Raw genomic sequence first — 22418 nt, 5'->3', positions numbered from 1 at the left:
TGAAGCAGTGGGAATGAGAATCAGCACCTCCAAATCTGAGGCCATGGTCCTCAGTTGGAAAAGGATGGAGTGCCCACTCCGGGTTGGGGACACCCTCTGAAGGGTGGCTGGCCTCTCCCTTAGAGATAGAGTCAGAAGTTCGGCCATTCGGGAGGGGCTCAAAGTAGAGCCGCTGCTCCTCCGCATTGAAAGGAGCCAGTTGAGGTGGTTCGGGCATCTGACAAGGATGCCCCCTGTGCGCCTCCTGGGCGAGGTTTTCCGGGCATGTCTCACCAGGAGGATGCCCTGGGACACGCTGGAGAGATTATATCTTCTCTGCTTGGGCTGCTGCCCCTGCGACCCGGCCCCGGATAAGCGGAAGAAAATGGATGGATGAATGTGGCAATTAGACTATAAACACCTTAATTCAAAAATTGAGGGGTGGGGCCAAAGCTTCTGCTTTTTCAGTCATAACTGGTGGAAATCAAAATTACATTGTTTTTCTTATTATAACAATCTTCACAAGACAGACGTTACTATTAGTTAGTAAGAGATTCATTAGCATCTCTTGGACAGTAGAAGTCCTGTTTATCACTTACACCCCATCTTCTTTCTTATATATAAGGATTAATGTAAGCTGAGCATCATGAATATTAGAATGCAACCCATTTTGAGAAATGAATGAATCATAGAAATTAATATTTCACCTCACTCTCTCATCCAGGCTTGTACATATGAAATGCTCCAGTTTAAGATTTTCCAAACGATCCAGTTGGAGCAGTTATATTATCTCACATTGAATGCTATTTCACTGCTAATAACTTCTAAAATACCAAAAATATTTGAATGGCTACTATTAACAATATTAAGGTTGTATATACATATCATTCAGTTTTATTTTATTTATATAGGACCGAATCCCAACAACAGTCACACCAGGGCACTTTATATTAGGTAAAGACCCTACAATAACAGAGAGAAAACCCTAACAATCAGATTGTATAAAATTATATGTTTTGTTGTGTTTTGATTATACAGACTGAAAACTACATGTAAGCAAGAAAATGAAAAGGGAAACTCTGTCTGCTCTGTCTACTTGCTGTAATGAATAACTGTCTGTCTGTTGGTCTGTTAGCACTCTATTGCAGTTTTTAACCCTTTCATGCATGAATTATGACAACCTCAATCAGGATTTTTTACATTTTTATTCATCTTTAGGCATGAAAAAAAGATTTTTGAACTTAATTTTTTTACACATGTATTTTTAAAAGTTTTTTTTTCATGTCCACTTAGGTGGACAACATACGTTTTTGGCTTATGAAGTTGACAAACGAATAAATAATATACACTGTGTGTTGTGATCATGTGCAAGTATACCATCAACCCTGACACACATACAGGAAAACAGCCTTTGAATATCTCTCCACTGTAGTGACCACTATACGTGAAAGGGTTAAGATATAATTTTCAAATTTTGTGTGATGATAGACACCAATAAAAGTTGATTAATTTAGGTGAAAACTTTATATTGAGAGTCTAGAGAGACATAAGCGCTCTTATTGTCGTCGTTTCTATCTAAAATTGCAGGGTCTCTACTTTGCAATATAAGAATCCTTAATGCAGAATCCGATGCATTTTTGTTTTGTTAAATTTGAATTTGTTGAATTTTGTTGTAAATTTGCACTACACAAATAAAACATCAGCCTTTGTGGAAAGATAACTTATGAATAGAACTGGAACATACCATACAGGTTGATGTATCGAATACAGCTCTCAACCACCGCTGGTATAGGCTGGCCTGAATCCTATAGACACAATCAAATTATTACTAGAGAAACCACTAAATCAGAAATTAATAACCATAAGAAACAGTCACACTAGCAAGCCATTATGATGAGAAGGCTGAGATGATATCATTTATCACTTAACGTTAACTTTCTGAGTCACAATATGCAAAACAAAAATAAATTAGTGCACCACGATAACAGTATTTTCACAGGAATCCCAATGGGACAGAGGCACAGAAATGTTGGTTAGCATACTAAATACAGTGTAATGATCCCACCCAGCTATAAGACAGAGTACCTGACTCCTCGCACGGACATTCCGTCTTCCCCTGGGCAGAGAGCAGTAAGGCACGTAGACAGAGGAAGAGAAGCAACAACAACCACAACAGGTTAGTGAGAGAGAGACAGATCTTACAAAGAGAGACAGACAGACAGACAGACAGACAGAGAGAGAGAGAGAGAGAGAGAGAGAGAGAAGGACGAGGCATGGCCTGAGAAAAGCATCAGTGCCATGTGGCGTGTGAGACATGAGGGCATGGTTTGGGGGGGAGTGGGAGGGAAGGGCCTACTTCAGAGCATGGTGGGTGGGGGGAAGACATATTTTTCCAGCCAAAAACAGCTTCTTGACTTGGAGGGAAATTAGAATCGATTTATCAGTCGATCTGCTAATTACGACATCTCCTCAACTAACTGATTCTTTATTTGTTCTGTGAGAAAAAAGCCCATTGAAGAACTACTAAGATATAAATAATGATAATAAAACATACAACACTATACAAAAAAATCAATAAAGCAAAAAAAAAAATTTTTTTTCCTTTTGTTTTTTTGTCAGTTGATTCATTGGTTAATCGTTTTATCTCTGTACTTTTGTCGATGCATGCCCTGCTTGTCTGCTGAGTTTGATTAGCATTAGAGTGGAAGTGGCCATCTGTTTATTTGCATAGCTGCTGTGTGGCCAACTGACATACAGCCAAATTAATTCAGTATACGGAGGCTGGGGGCTCACAAGAACAAACCTTATACTGGTGCTTTTGAAAATACACCATCTTCACATCAAGCTGCTGGACCAGCTTTCACCTTATCTAGTGTTTTCGTCAAATGTGAAGACAAGCATTGAGCAAGAGGAAAGTCAGTGCATGAATGAGGCAATGTTTGGATAAAAGAGTGGTCACAGGCAAGAGAACCCCCAAGGACTGCTAGCGAGAAAGCTGAGCTCATGAGAGACAGAGGGCACAGATGGGCTTATACCTGAATGAAGGCCTCCATATTGCCGTTAAACAGCCTAGGGTTAAAAATGGAGCGAGGTCTACACTTCCGCATTCTCTGGGGTTTAGGGGGAAGAGTTGGGGGCCTGGGGAGATGGTGGGGTTTGTAGGGTTGGTACAATGCAAACATGAAAAATAATGCAATATGCAACAGTAAAACTGATTTTGCTTAAGATGTTTTTCTTTTCAGATCTTTACCAAAACAATAGGCTGCTCCAAATCATAAAGAATATGGTAGTGATATATTGACCGTTTCTGAGATAGGCTACAGTCATTTGCTTTCTTGCTGAGAGCTAGATGAGACAGCCGATACTCTTTTCATATCTTCATGATAAATATGAAGAGACAGAGTGCAATTAGTCAAACTCTCGCTCAGACAGGAAGGGAAAATAATTCATGGCTCTCCATTAATTTTGAATAGCATAAAGGTGTATCCGTTACAGTTCTGTCACCTGTCAAAAAACTACAAACCTGATATGACAGAGATAAAGAAGAAAAGATAAAGATGGGCAACTTAACAAAAAAACAAATTAATAGAGAATGTGAAATATGTCAGTTTTAGGCGTTTTGGGTAAATTAAGCGAAAAACCTGCTACATCCATTATTAATACTTTCTATAGACAGTACAAAGTACTGCACTACAAAGTACAGTGGAATATGTTTCATTTAGTGGGCAATCAATAAGTGAGTGTATAATGTATTACGCTGTCTCTATAAAGCCATAATCATATTATCTAGCTTAGCACAATGTTTTAAAACCAAAAATAAATAAATAAGTACCTTGAAATTGCTTAGCTAGTGGCTTTAAATGTATAATATTTTGTGTTGCTTATTATCTAAAATCCGAATTATACAAATGATACATTGTGCTTGCACTAGCTATTTGCTACTAAATGCTAACTTAAATTAGCAAACCCTTTGCTGTAGCCTCAATCTGAGCATACAATCATCTGAGTGGGACCAACACACCATCAGGATGAACAGAATCAGCTTTCTGGCATCAACTTTCTCATTTAACACTTGGCAAGAAAGCAAATTTGTGTATTAACCTAAAAGTAAAAATAATACAAGGATGGAGCTCCTGTGACTTTCTCAAAGTAATAATGACTGAAAGGTAATACATCACAAAATACTCAATACAGATATAATTAAATATAAAATTTAATTGATCAAAATAAAAGTCAAGCATTTGTATTTGTCACACGCCCTTCTTGTCAATATTTTTTAATTTTCTCCTCATTTAATTGTTTTTATTAATCAAATCATTATCCATCTCACTGGCATTTCAGTCCCTAGTCTTAAGATATATCTATAGATAAAAGCATCTCTAATTTGGATCCAAACCATTCAACATGGTGAGGTAACGATATTCCTACACTGTGACTTTATTTGTGCCATATCCAAGGACACAGGAAGGATTTTACACATCATTGCCAACTTTATTCACCCTCTTGTCACTGAAAACCTTACCTCGTTGTTCCATATTCAGCCCTCTCCCCTAAAAGGAATAAGCACACACAGAGAGAGGCTAAATTAGAACACACTAGTTTTACAATCACAGAAGTTAGCAGCACGGTTGAGTGCTGGCTGACTATACATGGCTGGCAGATGGAGAAGGAAAGGGGTGTTATGAGAAAACGGGCATCTATTCAGTCAGGCTGAATGGGGTGAACGCCATGGTTGAATCTGACTCACCGCCAGGCAGTGGTCATTCAACGGTCGCCCTAGAAACAGCACAAGAGCCCCAGAAGGGGACTAGGCTGCAGACTAGCTCTGTGAAAGTGAAAATGTATCCAGAGGCAACAAGAGTGGGAGCTGATTTGTACAGTATTATGATTTCATGATATGTGCACCACATTAGCACACTCACACGCACGTTTCAGTATAGCAAACAAATTAAGGCCTCGCTTTGATCAGTCAGTCAGAAATGTTTGTTCAAGGATCATGTCATGTGTAAAGCAGCTTCCAGCACAATCCTTCTTTATGTCAAACACATAATTCCAACCTTAAAGCATACGCTAGCAAGAGTCTGATGATCACCATGACATCATGACATCAAATATACTTTTCTTCTCTCTTCTGGATGAGTTTAACACATATTTAATATCATGAATATGTAAGGAAAGCATGGGAAGAAATATCCTTTCAATGCTATACTAGTAATCCATGGTTTGAGATGACCTGCTTTTAGATCGTGCAGTTTTCAGGATGCCATGAGAACTACAACTTTACTGCATAATATCATTTATAATAATATAAGTAATATAATAAGTAATATAATTTGGTGTTTTGTTTTGATCAATATTTAATTATCTGATTTCTAAAAGAATCTGTGTACAGCAGACACAACTGTGATATATGGGAGTCTGAAAACTTTTAATATTCCCAACAAAACAAAATTATTTAACACATGTTTGTGATTCCAAAGTAGCAACATTGTGACATTAAAAGACACAGACCCTTACTGACCCTTTGGCTTCATTATTTTAACAGCTCTCGGGTCTTAAATTTGTATAACAGTGCTTGTTATCATGGACTGCAGGGTTTTTGTTCTCTTAATATAGCTCTGAATGATATAATTTTGTATTGTATTTTCTAAAAGCATGGGGTAGGCTACATACAAACTGAAGATATTATGTTTTTTTAAAAATTACTTCCTTTGGCTAAATTGGCTGTATAGTGTTGTTACATATTTGCCTAACAAGTGAAAGAGCTCTGGTTCAATCCCAGAAGGAGACACAAATTCCTTTGGGGTTGCATCAGGATGGGCATCTGGTGTAAAAAATGTGCCAAATCAAACATGCAGAGTTACTGTACCTGCTATGGTGACATCTTGTAAATAAGGGAGCTGCTGAAAGTAGCTCTACTTCCTTTGGATAAAAACAGCTATAATAGATTTTCTATATGTGCTTCTATATATCAAGGTACTAATATACTCTAGAGATACTTGCTTTCTTGGCAGTTACTTTAATATAGAACTTTCTACACCGCTAAACACAGTGCGACAACATTTTAATAAGTCTCACCTTCTCCTAGCGTCTGCTTCAGAAGGTCATGCTTAGCCTGCAGTTTGACAATGAGATTGCTGCCATTCAAGTACTCCTTGTATTTCTATTGATAAGAAAGACAAAAAGACAATTAGTGCTATTTCTAGACATTCTTTGTGTTGTACTGTGCACATTTACACCACGCTGCAATTTCTTTGTTCATTTGTCCGACTACTCACAGTAAAGTAGAAGCCCTCAGTCTCTTGTTGATTGGCTCGTCTTTTGGCGATGTTTGCCTTGCTCATGTAAGAGTCAGATGAGGCTGATTTCACAGACTCTGTGGATTGGCTGTGCTGGAAAGCCTCTGAAACATCAAAGTCCTCCACAGTAAGCATATCATGGAGGGTCTGCAAGGTGGCGTCAAGAGTCTTCCTCACCTGAAACAAATATAGATGTAAACTTTAGTTGTCATTTCAGCATTAATCACAACATGAATATATTTGTTTAAATACAATTATATTAAAAAAAGATAGCAAACTGGTCATTTGTACACATAAAATAATAAAAGAATATTTGTACCACTGGGCATATTTTCATTAGTCTTCTCAGTGTCTCGAACAAACTGTGGTGTAAACACGGCAGCTCAGATTATACTGCTGCAGGCTATTTGCACCGTAGTTAGACTGACAGAGTGAACAATAGAGTAATTAGCTTGCTAGCTTGATGCATCACGACATGAAAGATTAACTATGTGCCTTCCATGTGAGGCAGACAGGAAGGGACCGTGGATTTCCTTATTCATGACAGACAGCCACTGACACATACACACACCCTGGTGACCTTTAAACATGTCTGTGTGAGTCACAGTGGCCTTGGTGACCATGCTGGGGGTGGCCCCCATTGGAAGCAGGAGACTGGATGAGATACGACCCCACATATCAGTGTCAGATTTAATGAATGAATATGAATGCATAGTGACAGCTCTGGAGAGTGGCTGGCTGTTGTTACATGTTTGTAGTGGAGGGTGTTGGTGGCCCGCATTATTAAACACAACACAGTAAATGAAGGTATGAAAGTGCCTCCTGTGCCATGATGATGAGTGATAGACTAATCGGAGGGATGGGTTCTGTTTTTCCTAAAGGAATAGTTTTGTGAAAAATTATTTTGTTTGCTAAAAAAGATGAATGAAAACACAGATATATTACTTTCATGCCTGCTATGCAGATTTTATGGATTGGGCATCATTGACCACTTGCAAAAAACAGTATTGGTATTTCTTTCTCTACAACTTTTAGTTTCACCTTACCCTTCTCTGTCCCAGCACCAACATTTACCAGCTACACTTCTGTAAATGGTTTCTTTTTAATGTGCCTAGAATTCTAAAAGGCTGGGGGAAAAAGCTTTTTCTTACTATTCACTTGGACATGGAATAATTTACAGAAAGATCAGACGAGGTCTCCCTTGGAAAAGAGATTTGATCTAAATGGGGTTTTCCTGGTTGAATAAAGGTAAAAGAAGCAATAATAAGAGATCGATTTCAGTGATTTCAGTATTCAGTGGATGATATTGATCAAAGCTAGCTAAACTAAGCTAACTACCTAATGACTGATTAGTAGCTGGTTAGCTTATAGCTTCAGATGTAAGGGAAAGTGTGAGAGTGTTTGCAAAAATTATGAAGTATAAAACTAAATGTAACACATCAATCTAACGGCAATAAAGACTCTTTCTCAAGGACTCTGGTGTCTTAGCGTGTTGTTTTAAAGACTCTTGCATTTAGAGCAGCAGATATGTGTTTTTTTCCCTGTTCTTCTACATTTAGTCGATGGTTTGAATGATAACAACTTCACTTCCTTGCACAGTATTTTGCATTAATACACTGATGGTGCAACCTCTATATTCAAACTCAGCAACTCAGACTACTATGTTAACAGCTTCCCCTATGAGACCCTATACAGGATTCAGGATCTAACTTCACTATCACTGATAATCACTTGCATACATTTCTCATTTGTCTTTATGTACACCTTTGTACATAAAGACTCTTTCTCAAAAGACTCTGGTATCTGTGTAACATTATCTCAATGAAACATCAGGATATACTACAGGAAAATATTGACCTTAGAGAATAGAGAAAAGAATACAGATGCTGCTTCACATATCAAAGGCCAAATATGAACTGAGCGTGAGTATGGATAAGGCCATCTAAAACGTATACCTAAGCACATCAGTGAGCTTGTTTTGCTTTAAAATGAGCTGCTCACCTCTTCATTTTCTATTTTTAGTGTGGCCAGACGTGATTGCAGCTGGTGGTAGCGCATCAAGAGTTCTGTCTGGACAGGCTGCTGTGCACTCACTTGACACACCTGGGATTAAGAAATAAAGGGATATTTCCGAAAGTGACTTAACACAGTGCAAAATAAACATAGCAAGAATAAAGACCTTCAAAGAAAGCCTTTTTAAATCATTACCCTCCCTGTTGACTCACCTCATCTCCCATGTGTGGCTGATAGTCAAAGCATGCAGGAGGACAGAAGATCTGGCAATGTGTGTCCATAAACTTCAGCTTGTCTCCTCTGGTGTCCATGGCATCCACTGCTCCCTCCAATAAGTCCAACCCTTCGTGCCGAGAAGTTTCTAGACTATATTCTGCAGAAAGGTAGGTTCTCAAGGTGCGTGCTAAGCTTGCATGGTACCCTAAGTCGCAACACTGGGGACAAAAAAACAAACCATAGTAATTACAGATCCAAAAACAAACTTAACCTGAATAAAAATGCACTCTGACAAAAAGAGAGTATTTCCATTTCCATCCATATTTCCATTCTTGGCTCTGACTTACATCTATCATGTCTGAGACATCGTGGATGTAGTATTTGGCCACCAGGGCATTAGTAGCTGCCAGATTGAGAAGATAGTCATTCCGGGCCTTTGTGCATTTCATCTTGTTTTCAGAGTACTTGGCTTGTCTCTGGGGGTGTAAAAGGAAGAGCGAGAGTCCCATCAAGGGAGGAAGCAAAATGGTTTCCTAATGTACTCTAAGAATGCATTATACATTAAACAGTTGTATCTTCTCTATAATCTGTCAGTGTGCATGTATAAAATAGTTGGATTTACTTGGACACTTCAATTACAAATGCATTTACAGCTTGTTTGCAGTCGAATAGATAGAGTGCATTGGGAGTAATGTGCATGACATAAATCCTCATCATACATGGGCTAAAAACAGACCTTCTCCTTCAGTTTCTCCATCTTCTTTACAGAACTTCGACGCTGTGGACGATCATCGTAGCCATAACGCAGGCCAATGTCATTAGCCTTGCCAATGTGCTTCTCCTCCTGCTTTTCTGCCTCCTTCAGTTTGCTCTCAGCACTGAGACTCTCAGTGTGGTACATGTGGTATGTCTTCATCACCTGCAAGAATACACAGCAAGTATAAAGGACATCACAGTTAAACGAGCAAGGAAGCTGATAAGTATGATGAAGAAAAGCAATATCCTCAAATTTTGGTACAGGATCCTTGTTGATCATCAGATTATTTTACTTTGTAACCTAAAGATTCTGCAACCTTACAGAAAAAAACTCAAAGATCCGACAGTACGTAGAAAAAACTTCAGTCTGAACCAGGCTAAGTTAAGGAGAAAGAAATAAGAGAAAGAAAAACCGTAGGGAGACACCCTGTGGTTTGTTCTTTAGGACAAAGAATCAACTACAGGACTGAAAACACACTAAGTGGCCAGCAAAAACGGGCCAAAACACCACGTAATCTGAATTTTAAAATCCAATGAGAATGACAAATGTGACTTTGAACTTGACCTTCAACACAAATTTGATGGAGACCTGTGAGATGATCACTGTGTGCAGGCTCCACTAAAATATGACCAATATTCTGTAGTTAGGAGGAAGAAAGATTCTTGTGAATTATTAACGGACAGACAGAAGAGAGACGCCTCGCCACGGCATGAGGTCATTAGATTTTGGCTAAATAAACTAAGAATTGTCAGTATTCTCTTTTTTATGAACCTTTCTTATTAATTTTATAACCAGATCATCATGACTTAATAAACACAGCAGCTGCTTAGAAAGATACCAATAAGACGCCGGAGTACTTTTGTTCATCACACAAGTAAACATTAGTGAGTGTAGCATACTCATCATTCTCATGGGACTGTCATATTTTCATTGACATTTTCTAACTCAGCTGGAGTGTCCAGTACGTTTGTCTGATGTCTCCACACTGTCTGAATAGCCTAACCACAGAATAGCAAGACAAATTAAATATCCCAGCAAAGTAAAGTAAGACAGTCGTGGTACTTTTACAAAAACAATCTCTGTTTTTGGATAAATGTTTCATGGTTTTATCAAAAAAGCCACATGTAAATGTTTAACTAGTAAACCTGAATCAACAGCACAGTCGCACAACATCTGCTTCACCATCACTGATTCTCAAGTTCTGGTTTCCTAGCAACCCCGTCTGCAACGGACGTGCAAAGGACATTGAGATCGATCAGCAGGGGAGGAAGGAGGTTACAAAGTGACAGTGAGCAACCTCCTCTGCTACAGATGAAACGAAAAACTCCTCAATTTTTGCAAAAACTCAGCAGCTGACCAAAACCAGGGACCTGCTGCCTGACAACATTTGCTTATTTAAAATGCAACTGATAAAATAACCACACAATGATTATATTTTCTCTTAAACTCTACACTTTTCTCAATTATAAAGTTGAGCAGACTCCTGCTATTCCTTATGCTGTGTGTGGGAGCTGCAGACAGGCATTTAATAATGCATGAATCAGAGGGAGGAAAAATCAATATCAGTATAGCAGTAATATAACATGCACGGTACAATGTTACATGTGAGAACTATTCTCATGTGGTTTATACGATTTCAGTAATCCAGATTCAAATCCATTTGTGATGTGCTGCATACACATCATTTTGCAATGTGCACATGTGCTTAGCTTTCTTACTAGGTCATTTTTTTTCCTTTTGCCACCAACTCTTTTTTTTAATTTAGTAATTTTGTAAATTACTAACAATTTGCGAAACTAACTGTAAAAAAAAAAAAAATCCACAATTGACCTACTTTCTGCTCATCTTCGCTTTTTGCTCCTTTATCATAAATGAATCAAATCACAGGGTTGTCAAACTTTGCTGCAATTATGTTTAGCCAGTTTTACAGGACCACGATAAAGGATTAATCACCTGCACAATTAAGCTGACAACAACTAGGATGTCAAGAGAAAGGATTGAACGTGCAAGCAGCCAAGAGTGGAGTTTTATACATCCTGCAAAAGAAATGACGCTCGGTCATGAAATAAATCAAATTTACAGTGAAAAGTAGTGCAAATCTATAAGAGCATGTTGTTGTTTCTCATCTTATTTGCAATGGAATGTTTTAAGACCTTTAAAACACAATTTGGTGACTGCTCTGTTTAATCACTGAAAAGAAAAACAATGAATTGTGGATGTGACGAGGGAAAAAATAATCCACGAGGGTATTCTGTTTCACAGCATGCTATTGTCCTGCTTGCCAAAATACACTTTCATCGTAGTCTTAATTACATCTAGTCTGTTTATGCTTGTAAATTGTTTTTTCGTTTATGCTATGAATCATATTAGCCATTGAGCAGTAAGTAAAGATAAGGATATCACCGAGCAATTAGAGCCAGAAGAATGCATTCTGGCGAGTCTGCTGTACTGTCCCACATGCAGCCAGTGATACGCCTCAGTTCCTTTTCTTTTGCCAAATGAAGATGCAGTGCAGATAAACGCAGATGTTTTGTGTCTGCACCACTGCACAAACCTTTGCTGTGTGTTTACTAGTATGCATATGCACACATTTCTATATGCAGTATGTGGTTATAACAGTCCACCGAGAGTGACAACTGTTAACATATGAGGCAAGCAGAGGTGTCAGATTACATGTAACATTAGCTGAAAACATTACAGAAGCTCATTTTGCTGTAAGCACAGTGCACCTCTGTAGCACAGACTGCTGAGTCTGCTTGAAGCACAGCTAGGAGCACGAACACTGTCTCCTTCAACTCATGTAGCAATTCACAGCAGGAGGAAGAATGCAAATTTTATCCTTTCATGACCTCAGGAGAGGGAAGAGATGACCTGTTACAGGCTGCTCTGCTGAAAAGGCACATCTGCTCTGTGTGGTGTCAAACCCACAGGTTGCAGGTTTAGGTATTTAAAAAAAGCCTGGCTTTAAGATTGACATCCCATAGGCTTTCAACACAAGCAACAGCAACTCACCGTGTACAGTTCATTGGTGACTTTCACTAACTCTTCATGCATCTGTACGCCGATGTCTTTACTCTGTAAAAAAAGAAAAACAGGAGACAGCTTTGTAGAGGAAAATAATACCACATTTAAAGGACAAATGAAGACAAGTATTCAAACATCTAAGAACAAGAACTGGGTTAGTTAACAGAACTGCTTTCCCACATGTGAGACACTTGAAAGCTGTGTGCCAGTTTTATTTTGTATGTGATGGATGTCATCAGTATTGAAATGCTATCATTACGCTGCACCAGAAAAGATACAATGCCCAAAGTGCAAATGCAGACTAAAATAGAACAGCGCAGTAACTGCAGAGCATTTCCCATTGAGCGGAGTCGCAGTTTCCGTTTGGTTTTAAAGGATGAGAGCCTATGATGAATTGGACATGTCCCACAAAAGGGTTATAACCTAAGACGGGGAATGATGCCAGTGGAGAGTGAGCCTAGAAATCCGTTTGAGGTAATACGGAGTAATGCTCAGCTCAACCAATCCTGTTTTTGTTTTGTTTTTTGTCACCTCTCAGGGACTACTTTGTCAAAACAGCAACCTTGCAATTTCACATGTGACAGGCATTAGACTTTAGCACATTCAGTACATTTAGTCTTTGTTTAAAAAGATGCCAGAGTTGATTCATTTCCCTCCCCCCATGTGTCATTTATTAACATCAAGACTGCAGCTGAACCAGGATACTGGAGTATAACAGGATTATTGTTCAGAACTTTACCAGAATTTGAGCTAACATTTTGAAAAAGAAAAAAAAAAGATTTTCTGCAGGCAGTTAGTGTTTTTCCTAGCATGGGTTACAGGCCATCCCATTCTCATCAGGGCTCCCATCAAGATACTGCAGAGCCCCCTAGAAGGCATAAATTACTCTAAACTCCTGCTGCTGTCAAATGATATGATACTGATATAAAATCCCTAAGGTGGTTGGGGGTGCTTTTCCACATGTACTCTGCTACTCTCATGCAAAGCATATGTTATGTATACTCTTATATGTAACAGTATAAAGCATATATAGTATACTAAAGCATATATATAGTATATATAGTTTCAGACATATGTTTGAAAGACAAAATTTTGGATAAATGAAAGAAAGTTACAGTTGTGGTCAGAAGTTTACATAAAGTTAATATAGCATGAGTGTCAAGCTAAGTTTTGGCTTTAATGATTTCTTTGAACTGTTGTTTTTTCCAGGGTGGAATGATTGAACAGCATAAATCTTTACTGACTTTGGGTGGATGAGATTGAAATTATTTTTGAATATTCTCTAATCCTCCCAGGATTCATACACCCCCACTAATATTTGGTTAAATGTTCCTTATCAACTTGCACCTCAACCAGACACTTTTGCTAGCCATCCAGAAGCTTCTGGCACAATTTCGGCTGAATGTTTGATCGCTCTTCTTGGCAGAAGGTGGTGGAGTCCATTCAAATTAGTTGGTTTCCTGGCACCAACCCACAAATCATTTCACAAATTCTCAACGGGGTTGAGGTTGGGGCTTTGGGAAGACCATTCCAGAAGGTTAATGTTAGCCTCCTCTATCCTTTCTAAAAACCTGTCCTGATGTGTTCGGGATCATTGTCCTGATGGAACAACTGTGCCCAAGTTTCAACCATCTGATAGCTGTTGATTTTAGGTGAAGGTGAAGAATTTGTAGAGCTAGTCCTCCATTATTCTAAACATCGTGAGCAATGCACTAGTATCACTGTAGTACACTAAAGTACATTTACTTGGTTACACTAAAAGTAAGAGAAGACAAAGGAAATTTTTTTTGTTTGTTCCTTTGTTTTTTTTATGGGCTATAATGCAGTGGTTTTACTGATCAAACCATTCGAGATCAAAATGGGAAATACCTGACCCGTACACTAAAATGAGTTTGACATCCCTAACTGATATTTTCATGCCCTTCCCCTAATTAGATTTTTTTATATATTTTTTATATATTAATTATATTTTTACATATTACCTGTCATGACATTTGAGCAGATGAAATGTGTGTGTTAGTTACTGTCAGGGGAGCATGACCTCATTCATTTAATTCTGATTCTGACCTTTTTGAAAAGTCTGATGACATCTTCACCCACGTGCGCCAAACGGACAATGACGTTGTTGTTGTAGATGTCGCTGAGTGTGGCGTGGTCTTTGCTCTCGCGTCGGGTTTGATCCAAGACCAAATACCAGCAGTTCACAGTGGAGAGGAGATTTTGATCTTTCCTGAAACAGCGAGAGAAATACTTTGTTAATGAATGAAAGGCCTTCAGGAAATGTAAACCAAATGGGATAAAGGCTAACAAGAAAACTAAAGAGGACACCTAAGAGAACGTGTATGTATGGTCACGACTTTCTTACACCACCCAACATTCATTTTAATCCTAGCTTATTTACTATTTGGTGCCGCCTGTGGGCTTCACATATCAGAGATCAAGTGGTCACAGCTCATGTGGGGGGAATCAGCAAGTAAAGGCAGCATACGCACTTGTTGACACACAAACTCAGAAGGCATGCTGGCTGCCTCCTTGCTTAAGAGGACATGTGAGTTTAATTATCATCACACCAAAGATTTAATGGAGGTATTTTTCTTCTCATTTTGTCTTTAGAGAACACTTTAGCATGACAGCATATACAAATGCTCTGTGACACTGCTGGATGCACACAGTAAAAATAAAACATTTTTTGCTATCAGCCAATAGCTGACCTGTGCTGCGAATCAGACAAAATTGAATTGTGAAAGGAGAACAGTGAATTTGGGATGAATTAATTTCACAGTTTGCATTTCTTTGGGGATGTGAAAAAGACAATCAGACCACAGAATTCTTTTTGCCACACAACCTGAGCAAAAGGAAGAGTTTGGACATTTGGGCTAAGATCACCATTTTCATAACTTCTAAAAAACACATTATCAACTAAGATGGAAAGCATTAGAAAACTCCCAGTAAATTTAATGTGAAAAGTTCATCTTAATTTAATGGGGAACCTAATGCGTCATGATTATACCAGCATGCCGCAAAGTGTGTCATTAGTAGAAACCAGCACTAAAACCCCAGGTAGCAAAATAAGTGCTTTAAACAACCATGTCTAATAAGATGATGACCTCAGTTTGTATCAGCAATATGCTGCACTAAAATCTACCCTTTGTAGAGTTATAAAGTCATGCTAGTTACAAGTTTTTATACCCCAAGTCAAGTTTTTTAAATAAGAAACCACTGACACGTCGCCCAAGACTGAGCACTGATAAGTTTACACAGTCATTTTAATTTATTCAAATGGGTTCCTGCCCAGTACTATTATTTATCAGTCAAACAGCAAGTTAAAAACCATCTCTCTTAAGACTCTAGCTTTTAAGTAGACTGCACAGAAACCACTCATGCTGAATAAGAGTCACAAATAGTGACTCAAAAAGTGCTAAACATACACATGTGAAAATGTACAGTCATATCGGATGTGTCACATATTCTCTTCGATCTCTTAGTGTTGCATTCTAGATCATTGCTCATTGCTTACTGCGATCACCAAGTAAAGTTAGAAGCCTTACATATCCTTCCATGGCTGAAATCCCATGGCAGTAACATATGCTCTTAATACTGTTTAGCTTCAAAAATATGACTTTTCTTAAAACACAATGTCTGGTTCAGTTGTCTGTGCAATTAGTTCCAGTAAATAACCTCAAATTACAGATGCTTTTCTTGTGGTGAACCCGCTGCACTTTTTCTGATCCACAACAGCTTCTTCGTTTTCAGTGTGAATCAAAAATACGGAAGTTATTTTTGACTCTAATATTGGTTTTGAAGATCACACTGAAAGAGTCGTCCTGACTGGTTTTCTCTCAACTGCTGCAAAACTTTGATCAGTTTCATCCGTGGAGAATTGTATTTATGCTTTCATTTTCTTTTTGAAGTGAATTATAGCTGTTTTTCTGCCTTGGCGAAGCTCACTCTAATCTTCAGCTAGCGCTCATTTCTGCACTATAACAAAGGAGAAGAAAGGCACTATAGGCCCTCTCCAGCTCCCTCAGTGCATCCAAAACAATGCTGAAATGTAATCTAAGACTGTTCAAAACCTTTTTTGTTGTGCTATTTTTTAAACTCCTAAGTTGTTTCAGTGGGAAAAAATTAACTCTGTCATGCACACGAACTGAACATGAACATGTTTCCATTGTCATTGTCTTTTTTTGTCCAAGGCATAAACACTGCATTGTTTCAGTCCCATTCATAATCAGTATTATACACTGACCGGCCATTTTATAAGGTACACCTTGCTAGTACTGTGTTGAATGTGTTGAATGTGTCTTTGTGTCTTCGTAACTTCCTCGATTCTTCAAGGCACAGATTCAACGTAGTGCTGGAAAAATTCCTCTGAAATCTTTGGTCCATATTGACATGATATGGAAGAGCGTGATGTCCTGGTGGAAGCAGCCATCAAAAAATGGTAAATGGACTGGTTGTTACATAGCGCTCTTCTACTCTGAACACTCAAGATGCTTTCCCCACCTGCCTCATTCACCCATTCACACAAGCACTTTTTTCTATGCAAGTTCTTCCTATGCACTGAAAAGCAACTTGGGGTTGGTATCTTGCCCAAGGATATTTGGCATGTAGACTGGAGCAGCCAGGGACCGATTAGTAGATGACCCGCACTTCCTCCTGAGCGACAGCATAAAGGGTGCTAAAGGGATATGCCAAAAACCTGACCCTACTATCCCAGTGCCAAAGCCACAATCAAGACTCACTGGTTCATTAGACCAGGCAAGGTTTCTAATCTTACAGTGCTGTGCCAATCTGCATTTATAGATATGCAGATATCTATAAATGCATTTACTGCATTGGCAGTGTTTTTGAGATCATTTTCATCCTGAAAAATGAAGGTGTTGGCACTTTCCAAAATCCGACTGTACATTTCTGCATTAATAATTCCATCAATATTAACAAGCTGAAATGCATGACAGAGTCCACCATGCTTTACTTGTGTTTTTGATGAATGTAGTCACTCACTGTTTACCTCTCCGCTGATCTCTTCTGTGCATACTTACTATGATTTGAACTACTATTCCATATGATCTGTTGCTACTGATTTTCAGTCCAGTACTTATGTAATTAGGCATATATCAGCTGCTCCTACCTGTTTCCCTTTCTTAAGAATGGCATCTTGACAGCCACAAATCCACTGAGAATATTTCTGATGAGGATTCAGTGAACACTAGATGTGTGGTTCTAAAGGTAATTTTGAGTACTGGTCATCAGCTTTTTCTTTTTGCTTTTCTTTTCATCCTGTAACTCTTTGAAAAGAACATGAACAAGCTATCCTTTCCCTATAGGCACTCCTTTCAAGCAGAGCAGTTGTTTGATCCAGGACATGGGATGGTGCTGACCTGACTGCCAATGTTTTGCGGTTGGCTGCTCGTCAAGTTTTTAGGACAGTTTATGTGCCATTGTTGTACAACTATAACAAGTACAACAACACTTGTTTCAAGAAACCTTTAGGAGAATGCCACCCTCATATGAATTACAATTTAGTGACAGTGAAACACACAGCGCACCTACTAACTGCTACAAACGACACCAAAAACAGCGTTTTGAAACATAGAGCGATTTGAATTTTCTCACAGGTAGCACTTTGGTATAGGAGGTTTTGAAAATGTTCCCAGATGTTCTCCTGATAGCCCTTTTAGTAGCTGCAAATTAAAATATGAAAGGACGACTGATAAGAAAAAAGTGGGCAATAAGTTTTCGCTGTTTGAAATAAACTATCAAAGTGAGAGTGCAGAGCTTGTTCTAAGACTCCAACAGAGAGGACCGCACAGTATTAATAATGACTGAGACTTCATCCAGTCATTTCAATGGAGTCTTCAAGTAAGGAATCCAGCTTTTGACAGACGGATATAGTGATAACAATATATTATGGCAGGGGGAAATCTGGGACAGTGGGATGAGAGAAGCCATGAGAGGGTTTTTCCTAATAGGGGTCTCCCTTTGAGGGTATGCTCCATTTATCAATGTGTCAGTGGTGGAGCTCTCCACCATGATTACGCTTCCTGTCCAATTGGCTGGAGAGGCTGAAAGAGAGCTGGAAAGACCTCTCCTGAATAAACCAACGAGTTAGTTATGCCTGACTTACACAGCTAGGTCACATGAATGGATGCCTATGCTGTAATTTTCTATATTGCTAATCATTGCTATGACAGATAGTCTTTCATTTGTCAAAATAAGTAAAGGCACATTTTTCTGTATTTTTAACTGTTATTCTTAAAATCTAATTTGATTGTTTATTTTTGTTTTTAATTAATTGCTGAATTGCTAAACAAACAAATAATTATAACTGTGATTTTCAGAAAACATAAGTATTCTTTTTTTGGCTTGGACTTCTATAGGAATAAATGGCAATGGGCAGCATACACAACAGAACTACAGATCTTGATCTGAAAGTCAAGAGTCTGTTGCAGGCTGGTTTTAACAGAGAGGAAGTGGCTTCTCAGCATACTGCAGGGTGTGCTTGTTTCATCACCAGTAATCTCCCACATACAAACAGCTTAAGCCAGTTAAGTAAACCCAAGTAAAATAACCCCTATTGTCTGGTTCTTTAGATTTCTAAATGAAGCTGTGATTTATTTCCTGCATCCATTGAGAAAACATGAGTATCTGAGTAGCACCCTGGCATGAAGAAGCTGTTTGAGAATGGAAATAAAATGACAGCCACAGAGAAAAGAAAGGGGGGTGGTGGTAAAGAGTCTGACCTAGTTGGAAAAAACGCAGCAGCCTGAGGCCACAAGCTTCCTTGGCCCTGGCTTCATTTCAGGTCATTTCTTCTGCTTTCATCCCCCCTCTGTTTCTTTTTTAAATTTTTCTGTTTATCCCTTCTCTCTTTTTCCTTTGTCTCTGTTTTAACTGTCTGTGTAGCAATCAGCATCAAATATATGGGGGTTGTTTACCAGTCAGACACATGGGATACAAATGTTCCACTGTGCAAAAGTCTTTGGCTGGACTCACTTGAAGTGCTGGTGCTCTCTGGAGGAGCGGATCTTGGAGGAGTAGCGCTCAGCCAGTTTGTCCAGGCCTCTGGAGTACTCAAGCTGGAGCTCGGCCTTTCTGCGGAAGAACTCCTGCAGGTCCTGCAGCAGCTGCAGCCGGGACTCGGACTGCTGCTCCAGACAGCGGAACTGCTCCACCAGCTGGTTACGGATCTCTGCATATCAAAAAGGGAGACTATGTTCAGAATAAATACCGACTCTCTGGTGGATCAGGCTTGCATGCTGGGCCTTACTTCTGTCTGCCAAACAGGGCTGCAGGTCAAAATTAAACCCACAATCTTTCCACAGTGGATTGAGCAAAGCATGTAAACACAAATATGTAAGGATACAATCAAGCTAGCGCAGGCACTAATAAAAGAGCAAAGTCGTCACAATTGGATAAAACCGGACGTCAAACTGTATTTGTCTGCTGTCTGAGTTTGTGCGTGTGGTGAACGAGGTGGTGGTGTGCATGTGGGGTGGGGGGGGGGGGGACCAAATGCTGGGGTAGCACACGTGTATATGAGATGCAAGTCTGATGATTACAGCAGACAGCAGAGAAAATATAAAATAGGTCAGCTTCTCAAAATGCATTGTGCTGAGCGAGCCTTAAGAGAAGTTTGACTTGAGAAAACAAATCATAGGCATTCTTACAATTATAAGATTACTGTGGTTTCTTTTCATGACATCTGGAAAGTCTGATTCTGTTCATTGAAAATGAGAATTAGGGATAAATGTATTTCAGTCCTTTTTTATAAATACAGCTGGGACAATATTGGATGTTTGATAGAGAAGCAATATTAGTACAAGCTTTAGATTTTTATATTGAGTATGTCGGTCAATTTTCAGGAGGTATTCAGACATGTTTTTCTACTCTAAAGCTAATATAATTATTTACCTTCCTGAACTTCTTCTCTGTGGCCATATTTTAATGACTTACCCCCACCACGACCAGACAGTCCCTACTGGTATTCCAACTGGTTATTCCTGAATACCTCTGGGATTTCAGGTAATAAAAACATCAAATAAAACAGTAAAATCCCCTTTACAGTCTTACATTAACACTAAAAAGGAAAACAAATCACATTCAATGTCTTCCACGTACAGTTTATGGCAAGGCTGTCATAAATCCGAAGGTTAAGAGGCTGCTGGCTGTGAACCATATATCATGTCAGGACTGAGGGCTGTGTTTAAATACCCTGCTACTGCCAATGCGCATACAAAAAAGCAGCAAGGATCCATAGGAGTTGGCTAGAACGGATGCTGAAAACAGTAAACAGCTCTTATGTAGCACTTTTATGTTTCGTTAAATCTTAATCATAGCTTCCGTGTAACTATCACTCTGTATTGCAGAATTTTGCTGAGGAAATTTTTAGTGCTGCGTAATTTTGCTGAAAGCAGATAAACAACCATGTTAACTTCCTGCCCAGACTTCTCCTGCATTATCACAGATCTCAGAGAGAGCAGTAGTTATTTTACCATACACCACGCTGAACTGAATCACTGGTAAATTTACATCTCTGGATTAATCAGTCATAGAACTACAAAGGGGGCGGGGTAAACAACGCTTCTCTTTGTACAAGACAACAAGATACAGCTGAGATGGCTGAAGATTCCACTATGACATTCTGTTACAACCATGCATAAGATCCTGAGGACTGAAAGACACTTTGTATAAATGTATCAATGGAAAAGATTGCTCAGCAGAAGAAAAGGCCATTTGTTAGCATCTAAATGGTGCTCCTGTATCTAGAATAAAAGGTTTTTCTTTTTCTTTTTAATCCTCCCCCAAACGACTGTGTGCGAAAAATGTGAATGAGTGAGAGAGAGTGAGAAAATCTGTGTAAATATGTAGTCCCTTGCTATCTGGAGATGTACCCCTCATGGTCCCCACAGTTGCCCAGTTGCCTGGTTACATGCCTCTGGAGGCATTTCAATGAGAGCAGGCCAGTTCCCTGTTCTGACAGTCGCAGCAGTCAGTCTGTTTAGCATAATGGCCAAGGACAAGGGCAACTTACTCTGCTTCGAAATACTCAACAAACAGCCTGTGATGATGAATGAGACAGCAATCGGGTTCAGAACAGAAGGAATGGTTATGTGCTAAAATAGACCACTGAACAGCACAATTTGTGGGCCTCTGTGACTGAAATAATTTTAATCGTATGGGGAGAGTTTAAAAGAGCGAGCAAACAATATAATGAGTTGATGTAAATTGATTTCACTGCACAAATTTATAAAGGAAACATCAAACAGACTTGTGATATTTGCACTTGCTCTCCTGTGAGCATGTTATTTTTAGAACTTAAACTGTTACTAGGGACTGTGCAATACTGCAGTACTTTCGATGAATCATTCAAGCCTTTGCAGTGTAATGCATAATTACACAGAGCTAGCAAGGAGTTCAAGTGAATTATATACATTGAAAAAAGCGTCAAAAGCTCTCTAAATCTGACACTTTTCTATCTTTTCACTGGTGACACAAGAGCCATAAAATACTGAGCCAGACATGCTTCCTCTGCATGAGAACAGTGTGCAGCCAAAGTGAATAAAATGTTCCACACCTAAAGGCTTGTGGAAATTCACTAATAGGACATTTGTAGCTATTCCCCTTCTAAACCATATGGTTAACATCCAGAGACGCAGTGGTAACTTTACCAAGCATGTTCAGCAAAAAATAATTGCTTACAGAGACTTAGATGGTAACCCTGCAGCTTAATTAAATAAAGAGAACTTGTATAATTGCTTGCATCATAGAGGAAGTACAAAGTACGCAGACAGCAAACCCAACCTGAATTTGGGGGCATCTTTGCTTGTTGCCTTGTAGCTCTACAAATTATTTCTAATTTATGGTATCAAAATGGTGTCTATTTGTGTATGCATTTGCTTTCTGAGATGGTGTTTTTAACCAATGCAGACTTGCTCCCCAGCGGTCCTCCAAATCCCAACTGCACAGTGCTTAATGTGCATGATACTGTGCATCAGTTGAATGGAGAAATTATGGGTTAGTGGTGGTAGGTAGTGGTGGTGGTGGCAGCTTCAGACACCCTGTCTACCTGGCTGTGTTAAAAATATGTAACCTAATCAGTCTGTGGGCTCTTGCTTGAGCTGCTGAGG

At 39.0% G+C, this 22418-nt stretch overlaps 1 protein-coding gene across 2 annotated transcripts in view; it reads right to left on the bottom strand.

Moving 5' to 3' along the window:
- The window catches only part of LOC113022269 (SLIT-ROBO Rho GTPase-activating protein 3-like), a 35872-nt gene that overhangs the window by 8898 nt on the left and 4556 nt on the right, over nucleotides 1-22418 (bottom strand). Inside the window, exons 2-13 of one of the 2 annotated variants that reach the window (XM_026167485.2) lie at nucleotides 19285-19480; nucleotides 14356-14518; nucleotides 12277-12339; nucleotides 9244-9426; nucleotides 8855-8983; nucleotides 8504-8725; nucleotides 8280-8381; nucleotides 6258-6455; nucleotides 6058-6142; nucleotides 4502-4529; nucleotides 2065-2095; nucleotides 1724-1784 (exon numbers count right to left, since the gene is read on the bottom strand). In XM_026167485.2, the coding sequence (XP_026023270.1) occupies nucleotides 1724-1784; nucleotides 2065-2095; nucleotides 4502-4529; nucleotides 6058-6142; nucleotides 6258-6455; nucleotides 8280-8381; nucleotides 8504-8725; nucleotides 8855-8983; nucleotides 9244-9426; nucleotides 12277-12339; nucleotides 14356-14518; nucleotides 19285-19480 (1461 nt within the window). Of the gene's footprint in view, nucleotides 1-1723; nucleotides 1785-2064; nucleotides 2096-3014; nucleotides 3118-4501; nucleotides 4530-6057; nucleotides 6143-6257; nucleotides 6456-8279; nucleotides 8382-8503; nucleotides 8726-8854; nucleotides 8984-9243; nucleotides 9427-12276; nucleotides 12340-14355; nucleotides 14519-19284; nucleotides 19481-22418 lie in introns of both variants that reach the window. The other variant, XM_026167484.2, reaches the window with a different exon arrangement.

The sequence above is a fragment of the Astatotilapia calliptera genome, chromosome 5, assembly GCF_964374335.1.
Source record: "Astatotilapia calliptera chromosome 5, fAstCal68.1, whole genome shotgun sequence".
NCBI lineage: Eukaryota > Metazoa > Chordata > Actinopteri > Cichliformes > Cichlidae > Astatotilapia > Astatotilapia calliptera.
Note: the sequence above shows the minus strand (reverse complement) of the source record. Positions and strands in the feature narration are given on the sequence as shown.